We start from the raw sequence: 24,000 nt of genomic DNA, 5'->3' as shown, positions 1-24,000 counted from the left end.
TGGTTAGCCAGGACTGCTGATAAATGATGGAAAGTGGCTTGGTGAGCCCTTCTGCCAGCTCCCTCAGTACCCTTGGGTGGATCCCATCTGGCCCCATAGACTTGTGTGTGTCTAAGTGGTGTAGCAGGTTGCTAACCACTTCACATTGGACTGTGGGGACTTCATTCTCCTTCCCATCCCTGTCTTCCAGCTCAGGGGGCTGGGTGCCCTGAGAACTGGTCTTACTATTAAAGACTGAGGCAAAGAAGGCATTAAGTACCTCAGCCTTTTCCTCATCCTTTGTCACTATGTTTTCCCCCAAATCCAATAAAGGATGGAGATTCTCCTTAGCCCTCCCTTTGTAGGGAATGTATTTATAGAAACATTTTTTATTGCCTTTTACTGCAGTAGACAAATTAAATTCTAGTTAGGCTTTGGCCCTTCTAATTTTCTGCCTGCATAACATCATGACATTCTTGTAGTCCTCCTGAGTGGCCTGCCTCTTCTTCCAAAGGTCATAAACTCTTTTTTTTCCTGAGTTCCAGCCAAAGCTCTATGCTCGTCCAGGCTGGTGGTCTTCCCTGCTGGCTCGTCTTTTGGCACACGGGGACAGCTTGCTCCTGCACCTTTAAGATTTCCTTCTTGAAGAATGTCCTGCCTTCCTGGACTCCTTTGCCCTTCAGGACTGCCTCCCAAGGGACTCTGTCAACCAGACCCCTAAAGAGGCCAAAGTCTGCCCTCTGGACATCCAAGGTAGCAGTTCTGCTGACCCCCCTCCTTACTTCTCCAAGAATTGAAAACTCGTATAATTTTGTGGTCACTAGGCCCAAGACAGCCTCCAAACTCCAACCACTGCATCACCCACAAGTCCTCCTCTGTTCACAAACAGCAGGTCCAGCAGGATGTCTGCCCTAGTTGGTTACTGACCCACTGTATCAGGGAGTTATCTTCTACACACTCCAGGAACCTCCTAGACTGTTTCCTCTTTGCTGCATTGTATTTCCAGCTGACATCTGGTAAGTTGAAGTTGCCCATGAGAACAAGGGCTAGCAATTGTAAGACTTCTCCCAGCTGCTTATAGAATATTTCATCTGTCTCTTCATCCTGGTTGGGTGGTCTGTAACAGACTCTCACCATGATCTCTGCCTTATTGGCTTTTCCCTTGATTCTTACCCATAAACACTCGACCCTTTCATCACCATCATCAAGCTCTAGACAGTCAAAACACTTCCTAACATACAGGGCCACTCTACAGCCTCTTCTTCCTTGCCTATCCCTTCTGAAGAGTTTATAGCCATCCATTGCAGCACTCCAGTTGTCATCCCACCATTTTTCCATGATTGCAATCACATCATAGTTCTCCTGCTGCACAATTGCTTCCAACTACTGTTTGTTGCCCATGCTGCATGCACTGGTGTAGACGTACTTCAGTTGGGCTATTGATCCTGCCACCTTTCTGGGAGGAGAAGCCCTAATTCCTATGTGACTGTTCCCAGGTGCTTCAGTGGTTTCTAATGAATTGACAACCCTTACTTACATCTTTGCTGCTGTGTGGATCTCCATCCCCCACCTCCACTGACATGGCTGTGGTGCTGTGTGCATTAGTACAGGGACATTTCAAATGTCCTCCAGTGTACTCAGCATATCATGGAGTAGACTGAAGGACCTTGCTAGCACACTGTCCGTCCCTCAAATGTTGGTGTGCCACCCCCAGGCTTATCTCTAGTGAGCCTGGTTTTATCCCTTTCCCCCTTCAAATCTGGTTTAAAGCTCTTTCAATGAGCCCAGCTAACTCCTGCGCAAAGATCCTTTTCCCCCTTTGAGACTGGTATACCGTGTCTATTGACAGCAGGCCTGGTGTCATGTAGACCAATCCATGATCAAAACCCACAACATTCTGCCAGTGACACCAGTCTCAGAGCCAGTTATTGATCTGCTGGGTCTTCCTGTTTCTTCCCTCATCATTTCTTGAAGTGGAAGGATAAAGGAGAAAACTACTTTTGCTACTGATCCCTTAATCGGTCATTAAAGGTTTAGACGTAAGCTGCATTAGATCTTCATATATAATAGTCATTAATGTGTTTCTATGAAATTCTCATTAGCTGTCATAATTCTTTCCAGTCTTTTATTTATTGTATCCTCATTTTTTCTTGCTTAGGACTGTCTTTTTGTTACATATACATTTGCAGTGCTGAATATCATATGTATACTCATGCCTAGTACCCTAGTGCATATTAATCAATAATTATAACCAAATTAATTCTCTAATAGGAAAATGCTCCCTTTGCATATTCTACCAGGGTTAATGAGGTACATCTTTAAACTACAAAAAATACAGTTATGATACCATATTTTCAAAAAATAAGATTAGAAATGTTGTTTCACTCTGTGTTCTCTTTTATACATCTGTAACAAATATTCTTTTCTTGTAAACCAATCTATGCATATTCATAACCCTCTTCTTGCTACTTCAATTCTTCTATGTAACTCACTACAAACAATGAAAAAGGTACCAAATCTCTGGATGCTCCATCCTTCACAGGTTCTTCATCCAAGAACTTCTATCTAATATTTGTCTGTAATCCACAGAAACCTCTTAGTGGTTTGCTCAGGACTGGTCAGACAACTTTTCCCAGTCTCCCAAGAAAATTATTCCAAACGGAGGAAACGATGGTGTGTTTCACATTATATAAACAATATAAACATATGGTGACATTTTGTCAATAACTGTTTTGTTTATAAACAACAGCTTATAGCAAACTCCATCTGCCAAAGTCACAATGTAGTCACTACTTCTAGCAAACATCAAAAAATCATCTCAATGGATGCTTATGCTCATATTATCTTAGGAAAAACAGTTGCTTTTCTGGCACAACATCAAACTACATTTTTATACCTGTTTCCTGACAGTAGGACAAAATGGAAAACAAGTACAATGAGCCACCTCAAACTTAGCTGAAATACTGAATCTGCCACTATTTACCAACTAGTCTGTATTGTGTAACAGCTATAGCATATGAATTATATTCTGAGGGTTATTCTGTTAGCCCAACTAAGCTGAAGAGCTGAGCTATAAATTCTCATGGTTGTACATTTCTTGTGCATTTTGACTTCTGATATCATTAATCAATACAGAATTAGCATTAGGACTCCAGAAGAAAGAAAACTGCAGATAGGAACTATCTGCAGCTCAATTTGCTTATGCTAAAGTACAGATATTGTACCATCTATAAAAAGGCAATTTATTTCTTTGCCTGATAGTGCTGCAAAAGACTGCTGAACTTTTTTTTTTCTCAGAAATGAAGAGCTCTGTACAACCCAACTTCTCACAGTGAGTGAATCAAGAAAAAATTATGATGTCTGAAAATGTTGCCTGTCTCAGAGGTAAGGACTGATTTTCAGAACTGAGATGGATTTTCTTTTTTAGAATAGCAAATCTCACATTAATTCATTTCACTAGAAAGGCAGAGGACAAAGGCAATTGGAGCCCTACTGTGAACAGCCTGAAGACTCTGCTTTCTGTTTCTTGTCTGTAATTTGAATCATGCATTTATATTCTCCTACCTCTCATCTGGAAAAAAAGTATGTGAAAGAAGGTGAGCTAGTAAGCCAGTACAGTAGTATGCAATTTCTATGGGTAGTTAAGACAGAACGCAACGTCTTTCCTCATGAATTCTTGAGTAAAATTCAAGCAGGGAGTAAAATTAAAACCCTGAGCTTTCAGAATGCATTCTGTATATATGGATACTCTTCTTAGAACAGCTAATTTGTATTAATCCTCTCTGCACTGCGAACTCACTGGGAAGAGCTACCTTTGTGGTGGAGCCTATGTGAAGGAGCAAGGCTCAAGTAGGTATTTGCTCCAGATTCTTCTATTACTGCTTGTATCATCTTGGGCTTTTACACAAATACCTGAAAGCAGAGCTCCTGGAGCTTATATGCAGTTTTTTATGCCCATGTTACTGCCAGCATTCTTCAGGCAATTTGAAAAGAAATACTCAGAATGTAATAGCCAAAACTGCAGTCAGCCCACCAGGAGAAGTAACTGCTATGGTGTGATGGAGATACATCTGAAGAATAAGCCTTTGTCTTCATGCTGTTTTTCACTGTCCTAGTTTTCAAGTAAGGCAAACTGGTATACAGCAGAAGAAAGTGTGGAATAGGCAACTGAGAAGCCTTGGGAAAATAAAGATCAATCCCTTTTGATGGCAGCGCCATTCTCATTAATATACAAAGAGCTATACAGGCAAACAAGATGCAGGCATTTACTTTAGACTGAGTGTGGCAACTGAAAAAAAGGTTTGGGCTTTGGAAAATTTATTTTTAATGATCAAACAAATACCAGGGATGCTGGAATATATAATGGCCTTACAACAAAGGCTGCTCTAATCACCTCTACCCTCTTGCTATGAAACAGAAATGTTTAATATAGCCCACAATCATAGCCTGAGACAGAGAACACAATGCTACTCAGATTCACATCATGCTAATTTGATGCAAACAGAGTGAGTACTCCAGAGCAGGGGAGATCTGTCCCCACCAGGGGCTCTGTCCTGAAACACAGCACACCGTGCTGCCGCTTTTTGGTGCGGAAGGCAAAACATGCTTTACCAAGCTGTTGCCCAGGTACGCGGGTTACATCCAATGAAAACAATAAAGCATTTGTGGCATTTTCCTACAACATACAAGTTGCTGTATATTTTCATGGAAAAGTTATCTCTGACATGGTTGGCATGTAAACATTTTCCAGTGGGGTTTCCATGGAAACAGGTAAAAGTGTGTGCATGGGTATGTGTGCGCGTGTGTATATGCGTGTGTGTATATGCGTGTGTGTAGGTGGGAGGAAAAGGTGTTATCTTCAGATTGGAAGCTATTTTTAAGAAAGCCACAGGTTAAAACGGCTATGACTGAACACACTTAATCAAATGATTGTTAAGAAGGTGGGGGGGGGCAGGGACGACAATTCGACTTCTCAGAAGGATCATTTCTCTGAAGGGCACCCTATAAAACATTTAATGAGATAGTCAGTGTCCTTTTAGTCTTCCTTCATTTTCTCATACACGCTTGGTACCACTCTATGAAGTTTTATGTAACAGTCTTCTCCTTTGTGGCAACCTGCTAAAGGTTAAGAGACAGAATGCCGTAAGTAGAACAAAATCCCCAAGGAAGATGCAATATCCAGCAGGAGGGAAAGCAATTTCTGGCTGCAAATGAAGCAGGAATGTCTTACAGACTGTATGGTGGGAGGAGGTATTGTTCCCTGCTGTGCTGGTTAGGGGCTGGGAAGGAGACCATAGCCATCTGTCCTTCTCAGCTGAGGATCCTAGTTTTATCAAAGTGTAGGAGATCTGCTGCTCCTTACAGTGGGAGTGGGATTACATGAGTCTTAACTATCTGGGACAAATGACTGGGTTGCTGGGGACATTTTCTGGAAAGCCTTTTTGAATTTCTGCAAGAAGCATCAGGACAGAGCTTATCTTGTTGCTGAAAAGCTTGGGCTAGCAAGAGGACAGATGAGGTTCCCTGCAGGAGAATAGAGTACGAAGAACGGAGATAAGGGCCTGGGAAAAAGGGAAAAGCAAGACAGTGGAGTTTGGATGAGACAAATGAAGAAATTAAAAGGAAAAAAAAAGAAAAGGAAATAAAGTGAAATTCACCTAGTTCATGAAATCTTGTGAAAAGTCATTGACTGACAGTGTCTTTGACTCTGTCATGTGTAGAGTTTCAGCCTTGTGCAATTGAAAAAGGAAAAGAGGAAAGAATAAGAGTCTGGAAAAAAATATAAAGATGACCAAAAAAACCCTAAAGAAACTGGGAGAGATATAAGCAAAACTAAATCATGGCATTTGGAGTATTATGCTCTTTTAAAAAGAAGTTTAATTTACAAATATATGAAAATTAAATTACAACATAAAAGCTATTTTTTTCCCCTCTTCTTGCAGTCTAGCCTGAGACCTTCCTTTCACAGGGGTACTTTGCTCAACATCATACTTTTAAAAGAATAGGGGTTTTATAAGATGGATTTTTTTGCATATTCTCTTTGTGCTAGTGGAACATACAAATTTTAATGTACTTACTTTCAGACAATTCTAATTCCAATACAGAACTTCATATTACTAAAATGCTTGTGTATAGGGATTTAGACCCAGGCACCATAATCTGCACCAGTGAAAAGTAAGAAAAAACACAAATATGACTATGCTTGTTTTGCAAGAGGGAAAAGCATGAAGACCATAATGGAACTTGACAATGGAGGAGAAAGAATTAGATCCCTATGCATGTCTTCCGTATCCTCACTGTAAACACGTTTAAGGAATACTTGATGACCTGTGTCATGGTTTAACCCCAGCCGGCAACCAAGCACCACGCAGCTGCTCACTCACCTCCCTCACAGTGAGATGGGGGAGAGAATCAGAAGGGTAAAAGTGAGAAAACTCGTGGGCTGAGATAAAGACAATTTAATAGGTAAAGCAAAAGCTGCGCACACAAGCAAAGCAAAACAAGGAATTCATTCACCACATCCCATGGGCAGGCAGGTGTTCAGCCATCTCCAGGAAAGCAGGGCTCCATCACATGTAATCGTTACTTGGGAAGACAAATGCCATAGCTCTGAACATCCCCCCCTTCCTTCTTCTTCCACCAGCTTTATATACTGAGCATGACGTCATATGGTATGGAATATCCCTTTGGTCAGTTGGGGTCAGCTGTCCTGGCTGTGTCCCCTCCCAAATTCTTGTGCCCCCCCAGCCTTCTCGCTGGGTGGGGTGACAAGCAGAAAAGGCCTTGACTCTGTGTGAATGCTGCTCAGCAATAGCTAAAACATACCTGTATTATCAACACTCTTTTGGTCACAAATCCAAAACATAGCCCCATACAGGCTACTATGAATAAAATTAACTCTAACCCTGCCAGAACTAGCACACCTGCTATGTGAGTACACCCATTTCCCAGCCCACAGTTTTTAGGACAACATTTTTCCTCCAAAGGCATATTTGCAGCTTGGTTCCTCAGGATGGATGGTGTCTTTTAATTTTCTGAGTTCTAAATGACCATCACTGGGACATAGAGGCACTAATGGTAAGTTTTCTTAAGACATTTTCTAAACAGCACTTATGGATCACAAAACTGTATCTTTGGTCATTTACATGAGGAAAATTGGAGAGAAGCAACTTTATACTATATTTCCGAATTCTGACACTACAGCACTTCTTTTTGAATCGGAGTAAGGAAAAATAATGAAAAATTCAAGCCACCAGATTGAATGCTACTCACAGAACAGCAGAAAATTATGCTCTCAGTGAAAAATGGAGAATATTTGTTCACAAAAAGATCAAAATTCAAGACCATTTGTAGGTCAAGACTGAGCTGTAATGAGTTTGTTCTTGTCGCTCAGCTTTAATGAGCGAGTTTTTGAACGAGAAGGAGAAACGGTTGATGAGGACTGGATGGCATACTATCCTGTGCCTTCAGTATTACTTCCCTGAACAGAGCTGCTCTTAGAACTGATACCATTGTCTCTGAAGATACGCTATTTCCTAGGGGTACATAGTGTCTGCATAAAGTTTAGAAAAGCTAGAAAGAAAGCTTGGGAGGGCAGTGACCTATTTCCCTTCCTCAAATTATAGTCTTCACCAAAGAAAAAGGTCATGTGAATGCTATGAGTGTGATTTTGTCATTGCCTACACTTCTATAAATGAGGAGTAATCCTGTAAGTGTCCATGAAGTCAATATACAAAGCAGAAGGAAACTGAATAGCCCGGTCTTAGCTTCAGAGTGACGCCACAGCTTGGGTACGTGTATCAGGAAGCTGTGAACAAAAAGCTAGGCAATACATTGAGGAAGGGGCCCTGTACAGTACAGAGTAGGCAGTGAACCTCACAGCAAAGTAGGGTCCTAAGTATCACAGAGACCTATTTATTTGTTACATGGATGAGTAGACTATTTTTATTACAACTTTTCAAAAATTCCAACATATACTTTTAAATTACAAAATAGGTTCCAGTATATCAGTAACTGAAGCAGGCTGATATAGCAGCAGCTGTCAGGTTATCATGGGAAGATGACAAAATTAGAAACGCCCCTGGGGAGGAACCCAGTATGGGAATATCCAAAATGTTATTAGGAGATCGCTATTTTTTATTGTGACAGCAGACACCTAAAATCTTTTCTTTCAGACTTATGGAGCTAAATCTGCAGAATCACTCCTCCATCAGTTACAAACCTCCCTGCTTGCTCCATCTTGGCATTTGGATAAGAATAAATAATGTATCCCACCTCTGATACAGCACAATATTTTTCAGAATGTCCAAACCCTGCCTCACTGAAAGTTTAAAATGTCTAAAGGGAGATGAGAGGAAGACATTGCTGAGTAATGTACTCTTGCAATAATTTTCCCTCCTTATACTGCAGTTGCTTGAAATTGAAACCATCATCTTGAATGATGAGGCTGCTTGACCTTGCAGATTTCTGAACAAGCTTAGAAGCTGCTTCATTACAATGCAAAATGATAGCATATGGACATTGCTGTGGGATGTGATTGCTTAAGATTGCTTTTCTTTCATTGTTTTGACTGAACAATCTCAGTGGAAAAAATCTTACAAAGCAAGACCAGTTTCCTTCTTAAGCTACTGAACTCTGTTGGAGTCTATTAGAGTTTTCACACATCCCACAGACTGATTTACATACACCTTAACAGGTGTAACACCTTACACCAGGCTATGTCATCCCTTATTGACCTTTGAGAACAGAAGTCTAAAAGCCACTCTGCTTTGGATTTTGGTTTTGTTTGTTTTTTTTTTTTCTGAAGTAAAAAATAGTCTAAAGACCTATTTCACTGCAGCGATAAGGTTGGACTGTCAGAACAGAATCCAAATGGATCTGAAAATTGATTTTTCCTTACCTTAAAATGTTGAGTGTTGAAGTGCCGTGCTGAGATTTTTTATTACATAGATTTTACTCATGTCATTTATGTAAGAGTAATGCTTGTTGGGCTGACAAGGATCTTTAAGTAGCATGTCAGTCTGAACAACTTACATTAACAGAAAATGGAATTTAATGTTCTCCTTTCCATGGGAGACTCATTATCATTACTGATCATTCAGGATATCAAAAACTACCCATCTCTTAGATCCTTGATTCGGATTCTCAATTTCTATTCCCAGAGACAAAATTATCTGCAGACACTGAAGAATTAAAGCTATCTGCCAATATTTGGTGCACTAACAAACCAGCTGGCCAGAATCATCTTGTCATTTCTCCACCTCCAGCTGTGTAAAGCAAACAGAATCTTCTCCAAAACACTCACCCTACTATACATCGCAGTGTTTTTTCCCAGTCTTGCAGAAAAAATTTGATACCCTCTCCCTGTTATAAGTATGTTTCAGTATAAATTATGCTCCTTGTGAGAGATAATTGTGTTTAGGAAGCAGCCAACAGACATAAACACATTCTGTTACTTCTACACCACTTCTAATTTTTCTTGTGGCTTGCAGAACCTCTCAAGGAAATAATTTCACCTACAGTGATAGTGCTCAGGTCATGAAAAAGGCAAGATGATCTCTGACTTGGACTAACTATTTTGTTAAATGATAAATAAGTGAAAGCAACTAAAATATCAAAATCTAAACCTGGGATGAATCAAAACAAAACATGGCCATTGCCTTTTGTGCACGATTTTGCTGTATGTAAATGCGACACAGCTCATGCAATTTTAATAAGGGGAAGCTCATGTTATGGTATAGACCACTGCTCAGCCATCTCTTGCCTTTCTTGTGCAAGTACCTTTCTTCTGTCGCTATAGCCTAAGGACAAAGCTAAGAAGTAAACTGTACAAACAAAACCATTATAAAAGCTTCTGTGTCAAGGATTACTTTTAACAAGACTTTCTATGCAGGTTTTGCTGTTTCAGTCTAAAAAAGCAGTGCGCAATTTTAGCAAAATCTATTCACCAGCATTTCTCCCCTTGTTTGCTTGCTTGGGATGCAGGTGGTATTAACAAAATATAAAAAAAATTAAAAGATATTTAAAAAGGGCCTGGCAGGGCCAATTTTTTCAGTCAGCTACTCTTGAGAATTACAACTTATTTAAGAAAGAAGCTAGCTCAACTGTACAGCTATTTCAGTAGCCACTGTGCAAGTTACACACAGTTATGCACTTATTAATTATTTACAAAAGGCATATGTTAAAATAAATACATTTAAGTGTTTAATTACTTCTTTTTCAAATTTTAACCATATGCAATAAGAGTCATAGAAACACTAGTATACTATATCTCCTTCAGCTTAATTTGTTATTTGTATCAAGATAACAGAAGGCAGGAAGGGGAAGAAGTTTGTGTACAGCTCCTCTTTTAGAACTACTTTTAACTATCCCATGAAGCACAACATGACAGGCTACCCTCTTAAGAGAACAGGTTTTGTGCAATGTGATGATCAGACAAGCAACTTCCATTAGCTATATTTAGGGCTGTGAACATCTTATCTGGTAAGTAAAAATACATTTCCTAAAAGAATACATTCCAGACTACCATCTTACCTTACACTGAAGGGCAGGGGCACAAAAGTAGGGCTTTTATATATGGCAAACCACACACTGGGTTCAGTTGTAAATTAAGATTAAATATATTGTAGACAGTTCATATTAACAGCTTCTTGCTATTAAGATATATACTATCATTGAAAAGCACAATCAAGCATGCAATATATTTACCAATATAAAAATAAAAAGAAGAATAAAAAAGACATTAACCTCTTCTTCAACGTTATGGGCGATTCCATTCTGCACTGGTCCTGAATCACTTGGTGGTGTTACCGCAACTTCCACTTTTGCACTTTTTTCTGTGGCACCATCCATAAATAAGAGTGTGAAAACAACAGAACAGTATATTAAGTAACAAATCTGTTAGTGAAACTGCTGTCATATATTCAGTCTGAGTAAATCATCAAATACTGAAGGTGGACCAACATCTGCCTTTAAGAGAGAGACAAAAATTCTGTCTTCCATTTGACTAGTACACATTTCGAATAAAATTCTTATGAGTGAGCTTGCATTTGAATAAACTATTCTACTGGTACTCATGTCCTAGAAAAATTTACATTCTTTGCAATATTCAGTGCTTTTTGTTTAAACTAAACTCACTGAGCCTAATACTTCAAGTAAAAAATGACATATAGCATTCTTCCCAGACATTAAAGAATGCAACATGTTGCATTTACAGGTGAGGGGTTATATTCAACAAGATATAACTTTTATAACACAGAAACCGCTGCAATTAGTAAAGTTACTTACAAGCTGTAATCATGCTGTTCCTCATGAAAAAATGTGGGAAAAGAGTAAATGGATGGTCTAATAACATCCAATAACAGAGGATGATCTTTAAAACAGAATCCCATAGTCCTTGTGCTAAACTTTTACAGGAATTAAAGGGATAAAATTGTTCCTGTGGTTTCTGATGCCAAATTTATTCAAATTTATTCTTACTTTGACTATCTTGAAATTCTCTAAACAGTAATTATCTCTTTAAGTATGTACTAGATAAAAATGTCAATGACCAAAAATCCCTTGGACAATATAAAGTTATGGGGAATAGCAATACGAAATGTCTAACTCAAGTTCAACATGCCTTATGGTATGCTCTTATGCACAGAAGTAAATATAGCTGTCTAGTTACATTACTGCTATCCTGAGATTCTTCTAAATTAAAAATCTGAGATCACAGCCACTATGTGTGAGTGCCAGACTATCTGTAATTATTTTAGTGCATGTGTGTTGTCTCTTAACCCCACAGCCAGCATTATGGTTTATTAACAGACTGTCCCATCCAACTGCTTGATGCTGGAAGCAAATAGTATCTAAACATAGCACAAGGTCAGAAACAGTATCAGCTAATAAAATGATTCAGCTTTTATCAGACACATTTGCATCTGGTTTTCTAATGCAGACAACATGCTGAGGTAAAGGAAACAGGACATAGTACAGATTTTCTTTTAGTATAGGAACTTTTGAACTAAAATACAAATTCTTACTCTTGATTGAGAACCACAGTAAGCTAATTTTGCACAGTTAGCATAGATGGGCCTAAATGACTCTCAGCAAGTAGCAGATAGACAAATCAAATCTTAAATATGAAGGTTATTTCTTTTTGTGACAAGGGTGATACCACATAAAACACGTGTTCTCCCAGAGCAGCTCAATAAATTCATTAAATATGCACATATAAACTGTGAGTAAGTTTTGTCTCTCTATTTCTGTCACTTCAACACATATCCAAAATCAGCACTGCTTTTTCTTTTCAACCCTGCCGGGAGGCTTTCCAGATGCCTTAACTGACTTTGTCTTCTTGCACTTAACTCCTGTCCTGTCCGTAATTTTCATACTATTTTGTACAGGGAATGAGAATATTTTTACTAAGATAGCATAAATGAAGTAGAATGAGAAATTAATCCCTAAGGACTTTCAAGCAAAATAAAACAGTGAAAAAGGCCCTCAGGAACAGGTGGTAAATCTGTACTGCTGCACTCACCATGATTAGCAGCTCCATTCTGCCTTTCACTGTCTTCCACCTGGCACTTCTTTTTGGCAATCTTATGCAGAATTGAGGCCCTTTCCTTGAACTTTCCTAAAAGAAAGCATTGTCATTATTAAAATGCAGCCATTTTGAGAAGCAAAATTTCTTTGCCATAGCTTAGGCTCCATAAATCAGTGCCGGTAATCCATTTCCATCCCTCCTCAAACAGCAAACATATTATTAAACACTATCTGATGTTTTCAGATATACTTTTTTTCTTTTTTAGTGGAAATAAAAATATAATTTTTTTCTATTCTCAGAACTCAGCAATAAATTGAACAAGAAATTGAAAACAAAAGCTATTATTTTTCTTCAGAAGCAGTCAGTAAAGTTCCACCTATAAAAGAGCTGGTGTAGGATTTCAGCCTAAACAGAAGATGAATACAGATGAATAAAGATACTGTAAACAAACACAAACAGTTTCAGGTCTCAATTATTAATACAGTAACACAGAATTTCAGATAAACTTATATATTGCATCACGGTGACTGGTCGACTTTGTCATGTTGGACTCAGCTGTGTGCCTGTGACTTCTATAGATACTTCAGAAGCAGAAGCAAACATTTCCAGAATACATGATTTCCATACCAGCTTCTCAAAGGCAAATTTTCTTCTCAACCTGCCAGGTGTTTTTTGTTTCCAATGAGTTTAACCATGCATCTGATCATCTAGACTGTCTCCAGAGCAACTCATCCTGTCCCAAGATAGGTCCAAGGTTCTGTCACACTTTATTGACCACTGAGTCCAAATGACACATTAAAACTAGGCAATGTCAAAGATGGCAAATTTTAAGTGAAATTCATTTACTCCTTCCTCTACATTGGTTGATCTTAATATGTAAGGACTCTTTGGGCAGCTTATGACAGTCTATGTTGTGTAGAAAGATGATGTATCTGCCTTTCTTTATTGTTACCCTTACTGCTATTGCTCTTTAAGTCCTTTTTTATCTTTTTTAAAAGTATAACTGGTGGCTATAGTACAGTACATTTCTAATTAAGAACACTATTACCATACAGGGCCCAAGACTGTTTTAATTCTTCATCTCCAGTTAAAAAAATCCATTGAAAACTGTTGGTGTCCCTGTAGCAAAAACAGTGCAGGCTTAAGACAAAAGATATTTCAATGGAATCATATAATTGATTAACAGCGGGAAGTCACAGTGAGAAGTCATGAATGAACTCAGTTAGTTGGATAACAGTCACTGTTTCCAAGCTAAAATAAAGACACACAATAATAAATCATTAGTCAAGAAAGAAATCCTCTCCTCCCTTCTCACGAACGGAAGCTTCAAACCCCTGTACCAACACTTTTGTATATGAAGAAGCATAAGCACAGTCCACCGGGAAGAGCAGCTATCATGTGCTGGGAACTGGAAGTAATTCATCAACAGCAAATAACTTGGAAAGTAATAAAAATACCACAAAGATTTAATAAGCAGTACTGTCCTTTCAGCAGCCCCTATCTTTTCACAAACAGATCATGCTCCAAAAAAATAATTAGCCATTCACAATACATTGCAAAGATTATCTTTTTTGGTACATGGTACCTAGAGTAAAATTGCCTGCAGAACAGTATCTAAGCATAGAACACAATCATAAATAGCAAGCCATCTCATTATTTCAGTGCATAGGGTCAGTGGCAGAGACTTCAGTTAGAAGAGGAAGAAGAAAGAAAGAGTTAAAGAAAGAAAGAAAAAGAGAGAGAGACAAAGGGAATTGCTTGGGATATCAGATAAGAGAAAGAAAAAACAAGGAAAAATGCAAATCATATTTCCAAATATTTTAAGCTGAAATGCTATAAGTCAAGTCTGTTCCTAACTTCTTTTGAAACACTTGGGGCATTTAAGAAGTGCTTATCCAGAAGCATGTGTAGATACTGAAAGGTGCCTGCATAATTTTCATACAATATGTATGCCAGTTTGCTAAAGGATTGCTTTACATTTCAGACTCCAACTCAGCTTCATACGTTTCAGAATTTGGCTTGTGATACCCCAAATACACAAATGCATTTTTTGTAAGTGATGCAAATGATGCAGCTGAGACATTTTCTGAAAAATATCTGTGGAACCATCCATGTCGCCACCTACTTCAGGATGGTGTAGGACCTTTTAATTTAAGGTTCAATTTAAAAAGTTTAATTAAAGTGATGCAGAATTCTATAAGGATATTCTAGTCTTCTGGTTTGAATTTGTTTGAAATGGTTTAGGTTTTTTAATAGAGAAACTTGAGCCATTATCGAACTGAAAATAAAATGTCTCCACAGAGATTCACACTGTTTTAGATTAGCTTAATTGAAGTTGTCTTCAATTTTTATTCACATTTCCAAAAGCCTCCTGCCATCTTTAGGAAGTATTTCTTACACTGACTTTTAACATTGTAAGTTATATCGCTTCATTCAGGAGACCGTTCCACACTTATAAGTCACTGTCATGGAAATTAACCTCAACATTTGAAATGGGAACTGTATTTTGCTTTATTTTTATTTCTCAGTACATGCATGGTTCAGCTTACATTGTTTTACATCATTACCTTCCATTTGGTTCACTCAGTGTAGGTAACAAATAGTGTGAGGAAATGATTAAAAGACAAAATATCAACTATCAAAAGCATGAAACTAAGGAAAGCAGTAGTACTAGCCTGCATGAAGACAGTGAGATGTAAAAAGGCAGCAGAGTTATGCCTCCTCTCTCCCTTTCCCTGCCATTTTCCTCCTTCAAACCAAATCAAAACTTGTTCAGCGAAGGGGAAGCACAGGGCCACCAGGAAAAAGGACCAGCTCAGGATATTTCTAAGTCATTGAAATACACAGAAAGCCCCATCTTAGGCTTAGATCTTCTCTCATGCCTTTTTTTCTCATCCTTAGGTGGGGTATTAAATAATCCATAGGAATTTTATGTTACTGTTCTTATTTCTAGGAGTAGGCAGCAGCTTATGTTTCCTCTTTAACACTCCCATGTACTATGGGTTTGACTACCTAAGAGTAATTTTCACACCATCTGGCACCATGAGAGTTTAGGTGAATGAAAATGCTTGATTCCCTGGACCCAAAATAGGATAGATTGTTACGGAAAATTCTTAATTAATCTAGATTTGCTGAACTCAGACAGATTTTGCAGCTCATTCTAATTTACAAAGGATGGGGTAGAAGAAACAGATCAAGGCCAGGTGATTAGCAAAGAAGGTAGCCTAAAACTAAATTGGTTTTAGTTGAATATATGCAAACAAATCAGTATTGTATAACATAGATATGCCTTGATCTGCATGAGTAACTCCAGCTGGCATCAGCTGGCAGAGATTCTCCTCCTGATCAAGGATATATTAAAAACCCAATCCTTTGACCACAATCTAAATTGCAGACTACAGATTCCCTAAGTCAGATAAGCCTTTGATTTGGCAGGAAAATAATTTATCTTCAGAAGTTCACTAGTTTAAAAAATTCAACCATTTGTCTAGTTTTCAGTCTCTGATCAAATGCCGATTACTACATCTATGCAGCTATAGCCAAGCTTTCATGAACCTGAAGATATTAAATCTGTGGCTGTTGAGCAATCTGAACTGTACCTACCAGTCCTGTCCATGGCCAGCTGTGGAACGCAACTAGTGGGTCACAATTGATCAATTCCAGAAATCCCCCTCATGTGCTTTCTCCTTTAACTTTAAAATCCCGCAGAAGCATCAAATAAAAACACGCATTTTGTCATGTTATAGGCTGTTGGTGGAGGTTACTTGACAGCACAAGATTACTGTGAAGGTCTCTTCCCAACTGGTAGGGTATATTTTCTCTCCCAGTTGGGCCTGACTAATCTGCAATTAATTTAAAGTCACTTTCAGACCAAATAGGAGCAAACAAAACAATAGACATCAGTTTCTAAGACCTGGAGCACAATGGCCCTCTGGCCATGAGGCTATATTTGAATCTGTATTGCAACTTAACCGTTACTTTTTGTCTCTGATTGTTCTGATGTAGCAGCAAGAATAGATATGCCTGTGCTTCTCCACCAGAGGACTGAAAGATGTGCTACCTCTCTCCACTCGGGGTTTGAGGACCTGGAGATAACAATGTACTATATTAGAAAAAAATCCATGGATTTGTAACTGGGGTTACATGTTCCTGTGACTAACTTTCTGCACAAAAGGTATAAAAAGCTCAGTCAAAAAAGGAAGAGAAAGAGGAAAACGGATAATGCAAATAAGTGTGATGCAGAGTGATAGTGATTATACTTTTGAAAATCCAAACAGAAAGTTCAAAATATACCACACTTTGATCTAAATACAGCTTCTGAGATACACTATTCATTACTTGCTTTGTGAAAGACATGTGAAAACAATGAGGACAGTTGTATCTGACAAGGTAAACTATCATAGACTCTTGTCAGTGTTAATATTCCTAAAGACAAAGAGTTTTCTTTCTTATTTTTGCTACTGGAAGATTTTTGCTACTGGATTTTTGCTATTGCTACAGTATGGTCCTGGATTATTTATTCATGAGGAGTGCTTTCTGAGATGACATTGAATATCAACAGCATTACTTAAGCGTAGGCACAGTATTAATATATACATATATTGTATGTATCATACTTGCATGAGTATTTTCCCACAAATAGCTACATTTAACTGTCAATAGAGTATTTATGAATATCAGAAGTGACTACTTTTGAAGTGGTAGGTTTAATACTTCAGCATAAAAAATTAAAAACTTTAACATACCCAACTCTGAGGCTACAATGAGAAATGACCTTTGCATCTTGATTGTAATGAAGACTGAGATGAGACATACTGCAAAGCTTTAGCTCTGGTAGCCATATCTGAATGGCTTGTGTTAACTACTCATTTCAGGTGCTTGAGAGGCGTATTTAAACAACATAGACACCATTGTTTGCCCAGTAAAATTTCCTGTCAGACATCTTTTCTTATATTGGTGCCATCCCTGTGAATCAGACGGTGAATCGGGGCAACGGAGGGCAGTGCAGCAAGACTGCCCTATGAGCTCATGCCTGCTACAGAAGAAAACAGCATCTTGTAACATCAGGCACAAAGGCAGAAGGAACTCTGTCCTACAGCCAGCCCCAGAATAGTACAGTTATATTTGAATATCAACAGCAGATACCGAAAGTGGGAAATAGTGAGAACTTATGACTTTTTTTTCCCCTGGAGAAAGATCATGAGTAAGTCATATAATGAAGGTTTTCTTAAAACCTTCTTAACGTCAAGATTAATCTAAACTAGAAAATAACTGTGTTTTTAAAAACAGAGAATTAAGCTATTTGACTTATATTCCCAACATCAAAACCAAGTACGAATAGGCAGCTAAGTTTTCTACAGGCCTCAAGCTTATCTCCATCCTTGAACACGCCACCACTAATTATTAAACTGAACATTCATGAAACAATCTGTCTGGCATTGTAATCAGAGAGCTGGACAAGAGGTCTTGATCCTACAGACATTCAGGTGTCAGTTCAGGGAAACTTCCAAGTTACAGAAATGCTGACCACACTAGGACCGAAAGCATGTGCTGGAAAATTAGTACATAGCTAACTGCTTTCCTGAATCAGTACAATAAACTGCAACGCTTTTGAATCAGCAGAAAAATTATCGAAGATTTCATTGAGTCCTGATTCAGGCCCTAATTACTTCCTTCTTGTATTGCTAGAATCAGGATTTTAAATTGCATAATTTTTGCATTGCAATTAAGCATACAATTAATACTGCAGGAATAGTCATGCCTAGTTTTTAAACTTTATTCATTACTTTTGAATAATACAGTAAAGTGAAGTCACTTAATAATTGTTCTCAAACTGAGTGATTTGAACATCCATAAATCAATTCATCTTCTTGAATGCATTGTAAAACGTGGTATAAAATAAGCACCTACAATCTGTGTTATACTGTGCCTTATAATTTGCAAGTGTGGTTTTGCATGTATGTACTTTAATAAAAGCATTCCATTGTATTTCCTTATCTGAAATAGCAAAACCAAAATGCTGAAGAAAAAAAACCTGAAAAAAGAGCTATAACTGATAGCGCCATCAATGAAGACATGCAAAAAGGAGTTATTAAAAAATGGAGAAACTGAAAATAGGACTAAGAAAAATGAAGGAAAAAATAAACACATAAAAGGCGCTTAAAGGGCTTCAAAAAAAGCTGATACAAACAATTCTAAAATATTTCTTACCTTCTTCAGTCATTGTGTCATAATATTTTAGGTTTCCATATGATCCAAGCTCTACAACATCACAGTAAAAGACACAAAGATAAGGAACCAGCAGACATTCAAGAAACGTACACGTTTTTGCATGTGCTTCATAAACTTGAACAGTGATTATGCAAAAAATTCTGCAGGACAGCAAAACATGGATTACAGAAATGGTAGTGCCTTCCCCCCAGAAATATGACAATTCACTGGCTTTAGATGAGTAAGTTGCTAAAGTGAGATGTAGAAGAAGCACTGAAATCTAAAATTCAGCCTTTTCAAGGTGATTGCCATCTGGTGCCTCTACTTTTGGGAAAACACAATAAACCTTGACAGTACATAATCAGCAGGACCTTTGGAAACTAAGCTCTTTTAACATTCTCCAGGTCAGACATTCAAATAGTTAGGCATCCAAATTAATCAAAAAATCTCAAAACATATAATCTAAGGAACTGTTCATAAAGCTGTCCCACAAAAATTATTTTGATACCAGTGCTGATGTTGACTTGCTTTAGAGGGGTTACTTAATTTAACCACTCTCTTGTCACTTGTGAAATCAGAAAAGAATTATTTACTCACTTCATCAGGTGGTAGGAGACCTAAATTAATTAAATTATTAAATAGATTAAATTAAATAAATTGAATATATTGCATTACTATATTCTAGCATGGCAGAGAAAATGGAATGAAGAGATTTCCAGATCTGTAGGGCTACAATTATTTTTCTGTGATGCAATCTTGTATGAATTCCACTTTCGTCTCCATATGTTGCTTTACACTTCATTTCTTAAAGTGCTTTTTTCTTAAAGTTTGGCATATATGTAAATATATATATATAAATACAATAATTAATTGTTGTGGTTTAAGCCCAGCCAGCAACTAGGCACCACACAGCCGCTTGCTCACTCCCTGGCCTCCCAGTGGGATGGGGAGAAGAATTGGAAAAAAGTAAAACTCGTGGGTTGAGATAAGAACGATTTAATAACTAAAGTAAAATAAAATGTAATATAGTAAAATATAGTAATAATAACAACAACAATAATAGTAATGAAAAGGAATATAATAATAATAATAACATAAATAATAATAAATTAATAATAAAATGAAATAAAAATAACAACAACAATAATAATAATAAAAGTAAAACCCAAGAAAAGACAAGTGATGCACAATGCAATTGCTCACCACCCACTGACCAATGCCCAAGTAGCGATCCACCCCTCCCAGCCAACTCCCCCCAGTTTATATACTGAGCATGACGCCCTATGGTGGAATATGCCCTTGGCTAGTGCAGGTCACTAGTCCTGGCTGTGCTCCCTCCCAGCTTCTTGTACACCTCCTCACTGACAGAGCATGGGAAACTGAAAAATCCTTAACTTAGGGTGAGCGCTACTTAGCAACAACTGAAACATCACTGTGTTATTAACATTATTCTAACACTAAATCCAAAACACACTGCACCAGCTACTAAGAAGAAAATTAACTCTATTCCAGCCAAAACCAGGACATCAATGTAGGTCTACAAAACAGGACAGAGAAAAATTAAGCACAAGGAGGAATTTGTAAATTAATAGTCTGGGGAATTTGTGGATGATTTCACTCATCATTTTTATGTAAAGTTTTACAACTGAGCTTCTGAGCATCCAACCTTTGACAGAATGTAATCATTAAAAAATGGATACTTAACAGTTTGGTAGTGTTGTTTTCTTTAGAAATATTCTCTCTTCATGTTTATGAAACAGCTTAAGCAATTAAATGTACAAATGCTGTCCAATTATTTTGGTTTTAGCTGATGCATCTCATGATCTTTCAATATTTTTCCACACAAGTAAATTTCAATTGAGGTCTGGCTACTAGTTTTCAACTGTAAAATACTGTGATGATATGCAAATCTGACACTTTGAAAGATCCCCTTTTTTTAATCTATTTGAAGATACCTGAATCTGCCAAATGAACATTCTTTACATCATTTGCAGAGACAGAGAACGCTTTATGCCATATAACTAAAAAGCACATGATATTATCACAGTTAATTTTTAAAAATACTTATGATTGGATTGTAAAGATTTTTTCATAGACATACTTTATCAAAACCAGTTACAAATACTGACATACTCTTGCTCGTACAATGCAGTGTCTTTCTTGAACATAAGTATGCTCAATAGAATATGATGTTACTCTAAGTCTCTCTTGAAGCAAAGAAAGACATCATTTAAAGATAGAATTTAATATATTATTTTATAATTATATACATATACTGTTTTGCAAATATGTTCTTACTGTTGCAACATAATCTTTGTAGCTGCTTTTACATAAAAGCATCTATTGTTCTACCATCTTGATTTTAGTCCTAAAGATTTGAATTCCTTACCTGAGAAGAGCTCCCAATAACTTCAATATGGACTTCCCTGCATACAGCATTTGGGACCATATGTGCTGTTTAATTAGGGCTCAGTATCTGCTGACTATGGCCAGCAGCTTTGCTTAAACTTATTCTCACGGATCTCTGCCTTGATGTGTCTGGGGTGTGTTTTGCTAGAACCTGGGGTGAGGCATCCACTGGAGGATGAGGACAGGAGTGCAAAACAGATGCCAAAAGGAGTCCAAGAGTAATCAGAGAAATGGAAGTACATGCAGGAGACAACACTGCCAGAGAGGGACTTTATAAACTCATGGAGAAAAAAGACTAAGGATGGGGTTGCAGAAGGACAAAGTTGAGAAGAAGAAGGTTGTATCATAGCAACAAATTTAAGAATTAACAGAATGATAGCATGAGGCCTCTGACTTAATGGATGAAGCAGAAGAGGTTTCAGAGGAAGCCAACAACAATGGTGAATTATGCTAAATCTCCAGAAGAAATAAAAGCAGTAGCAGAAAGGCAGGGCACTTTACATACTGGCAACCCAGTTTAGGTCTATTTGGTTCCCATCTGAAGTGAGACACAAGACAAACAGGAAAGAAAAAAGGAGACTCTGACCTTACAGAAACTGAAGAGAAAAGAAACAAGGAGATACATGAGAGTGCATGATGCTGATGATGATCATGTTCTGGGCACTTCAGCAATTCAATATGCCATGGTTTAAACTGGGTTAATTCTTGCTGTTAGCAAAATTATTTCCAAGAAAACTCTAATCTTGCTGTTGAGATTACATTCCTCAAAGCTTTTATAGTCCTATACTCAGAGCAGAACATTTTATACAATCACCAGCCTCCTGACTGCAATGCACAATGATGATGATGCTAGAAAACGTCAGCTGCACATATTCACATGAATTATTTTGTGGATTTCAAGATTACTCGGTTCAGTGCTGCTCAGCAACACAAAAGGTCTGCCACAATACAGTCTGCCTCTAATATATTGCACTGGCTTTTGCTGTAAAATTTGGACTAAATCTGCTCTTTGGTATTTATTTTTGAATTTTCCTGTTATAATAAGATTCTATTCAATATGACTCTATGTAAACTCAAACTGAATTGAAGTACTTTTAGAAAAAAATATTGTATTGGAAAAAGTTATCAGCTTTTAAAATAAACTTATTTTAAATGGAATTGGAAATCTGAAACACTGTGATAAAGTGTACTTGAAAAAATACCCCCAAATCCAACACTATTAAAATTTGATAATTCCAGTTTCATGAAAATGCTATGCAGTTCCCAAAGGGAGGTCATAGCAGACAGACTGGCTGACAGCCAGTACCTGCATCCCTGCTGATCACATGAAACAAAGAGGATGCAGAGATGCAGCTTAACAGCTGATCCTCGACAGTGGCAGAATCATTGAATTAATTTGTTTTCTTCCACATATTTTTACACCAGAAGAGAACAGAGGGTTCCTGGTAATCCTGTCTGACGTTCCTGAAAGATTACAACAACATTTGCGTTATTACCTATTGTTCTCTACTGTGTATGTGGGTGCCACACCATATCAAAGTAAACAGAAAGAATAATGTTGTTAGTCAACAGTGCTACATTATTTGTAATTTCAAATTACACTTGAGACAGCCAGCACGGCTTCACCACGGGCAAGTCTTGCCTGACCAACCTAGTGGCCTTCTATGAGGGAGTGGAGAAGGGAAGAGGAGAAGGGAAGAGCTACAGATGTCATCTATCTGGACTTATGTAAGACCTTTGACACAGTCCCCCACAACATCCCTCTCTCTAAATTGGAGACATGTGGATTTGATGGCTGGACCATTCAGTGGATGAGGAATTGGTTGGATGGTCACATCCAGAGGGTAGAGGTCAACAGCTCAATGTCCATATGGAGATCAGTGACAAGTGGTGTCCCTCAGGGGTCCGTATTGGGACCAGTACTGTTTAATGTCTTCATCAATGACATAGACAGTGGGATCAAGTGCACCCTCAGCAAGTTTGCAGACAACACCAAGCTGAGTGGCGTGGCTGACACGCCTGAGGGATGGGATGCCATCCAGAAGGACCTGGACAAGCTCGAGAAGTGGGCCCATGTGAACCTCAGGAGGTTCAACAAGGCCACGTGCAAGGTCCTGCACCTGGGTCGGGGCAAACCACAGTATCAACAGAGGCTGGGGGATGAAGAGATTGAGAGCAGCCCTGCAGGAAGGACTTGGGGATACTGGTGGATGAAAAGCTGGACATGAGCCAGCAATGTGTGCTCACAGCCCAGAAAGCCAACCATATCCTGGGCTGCATCAAAAGAAGTGTGGCCAGCAGGTCGAGGGAGGTGATTCTGCCCCTCTACTCCGCTCTGGTGAGACCCCACCTGGAGTACTGCATCCAGCTCTGGAGTCCTCAGCACAGGAAAGACATGGACCTGTTGGAGCGGGTCCAGAGGAGAGCCACAAAAATCATCAGAAGGATGGAACACCTCTCCTATGAGGACAGGCTGTGAGACTTGGGGTTGTTCAGCCTGGAGAAGAGAAGACTCCGGGAAGACCTTATTGTAACTTTTCAATACTTAAAGGGGGACTATAAGAAAGACAGGGACAAACTTTTTAGTAGGGCCTGTAGCGGTTAATGATTTTGAACTAGAAGAGGGTAGATTCAGACTAGATATAAGGAAGATATTTTTTACAACAAGGGTGGTGAGACACAGGAACAGGCTGCCCAGAGAGGTGGTAGATGCCCCATCCCTGGAAACATGCAAGATCAGATTGGACGGGCCTCTGAGCAACCTGATCTAGTTACAGATGTCCCTGCTCCTTGCAGGGGGTGTTGGACTAGATGACCTTTAAAGGTTCCTTCCAACCCAAACTACTCTATGATTCTACAAAATAATATACCTAATT

At 38.3% G+C, this 24,000-nt stretch overlaps 1 protein-coding gene across 3 annotated transcripts in view; it reads right to left on the bottom strand.

The window, feature by feature from the left end:
- Positions 1-24,000, bottom strand: part of SLC24A2 (solute carrier family 24 member 2) — a 113,090-nt gene that overhangs the window by 15,478 nt on the left and 73,612 nt on the right. For 2 of the 3 annotated variants that reach the window (XM_030005706.2, XM_030005705.2), the window contains 3 exons: positions 18,716-18,766; positions 12,500-12,595; positions 10,726-10,814 (listed from right to left, as the gene is read on the bottom strand). In XM_030005706.2, the coding sequence (XP_029861566.1) occupies positions 10,726-10,814; positions 12,500-12,595; positions 18,716-18,766 (236 nt within the window). The remainder of the gene's footprint in view (positions 1-10,725; positions 10,815-12,499; positions 12,596-18,715; positions 18,767-24,000) is intronic. The other variant, XM_030005708.2, reaches the window with a different exon arrangement.

This window comes from Aquila chrysaetos, chromosome Z (genome assembly GCF_900496995.4).
Source record: "Aquila chrysaetos chrysaetos chromosome Z, bAquChr1.4, whole genome shotgun sequence".
Taxonomy (NCBI): domain Eukaryota; kingdom Metazoa; phylum Chordata; class Aves; order Accipitriformes; family Accipitridae; genus Aquila; species Aquila chrysaetos.
This window is presented reverse-complemented; position numbering and strand designations above follow the sequence as displayed.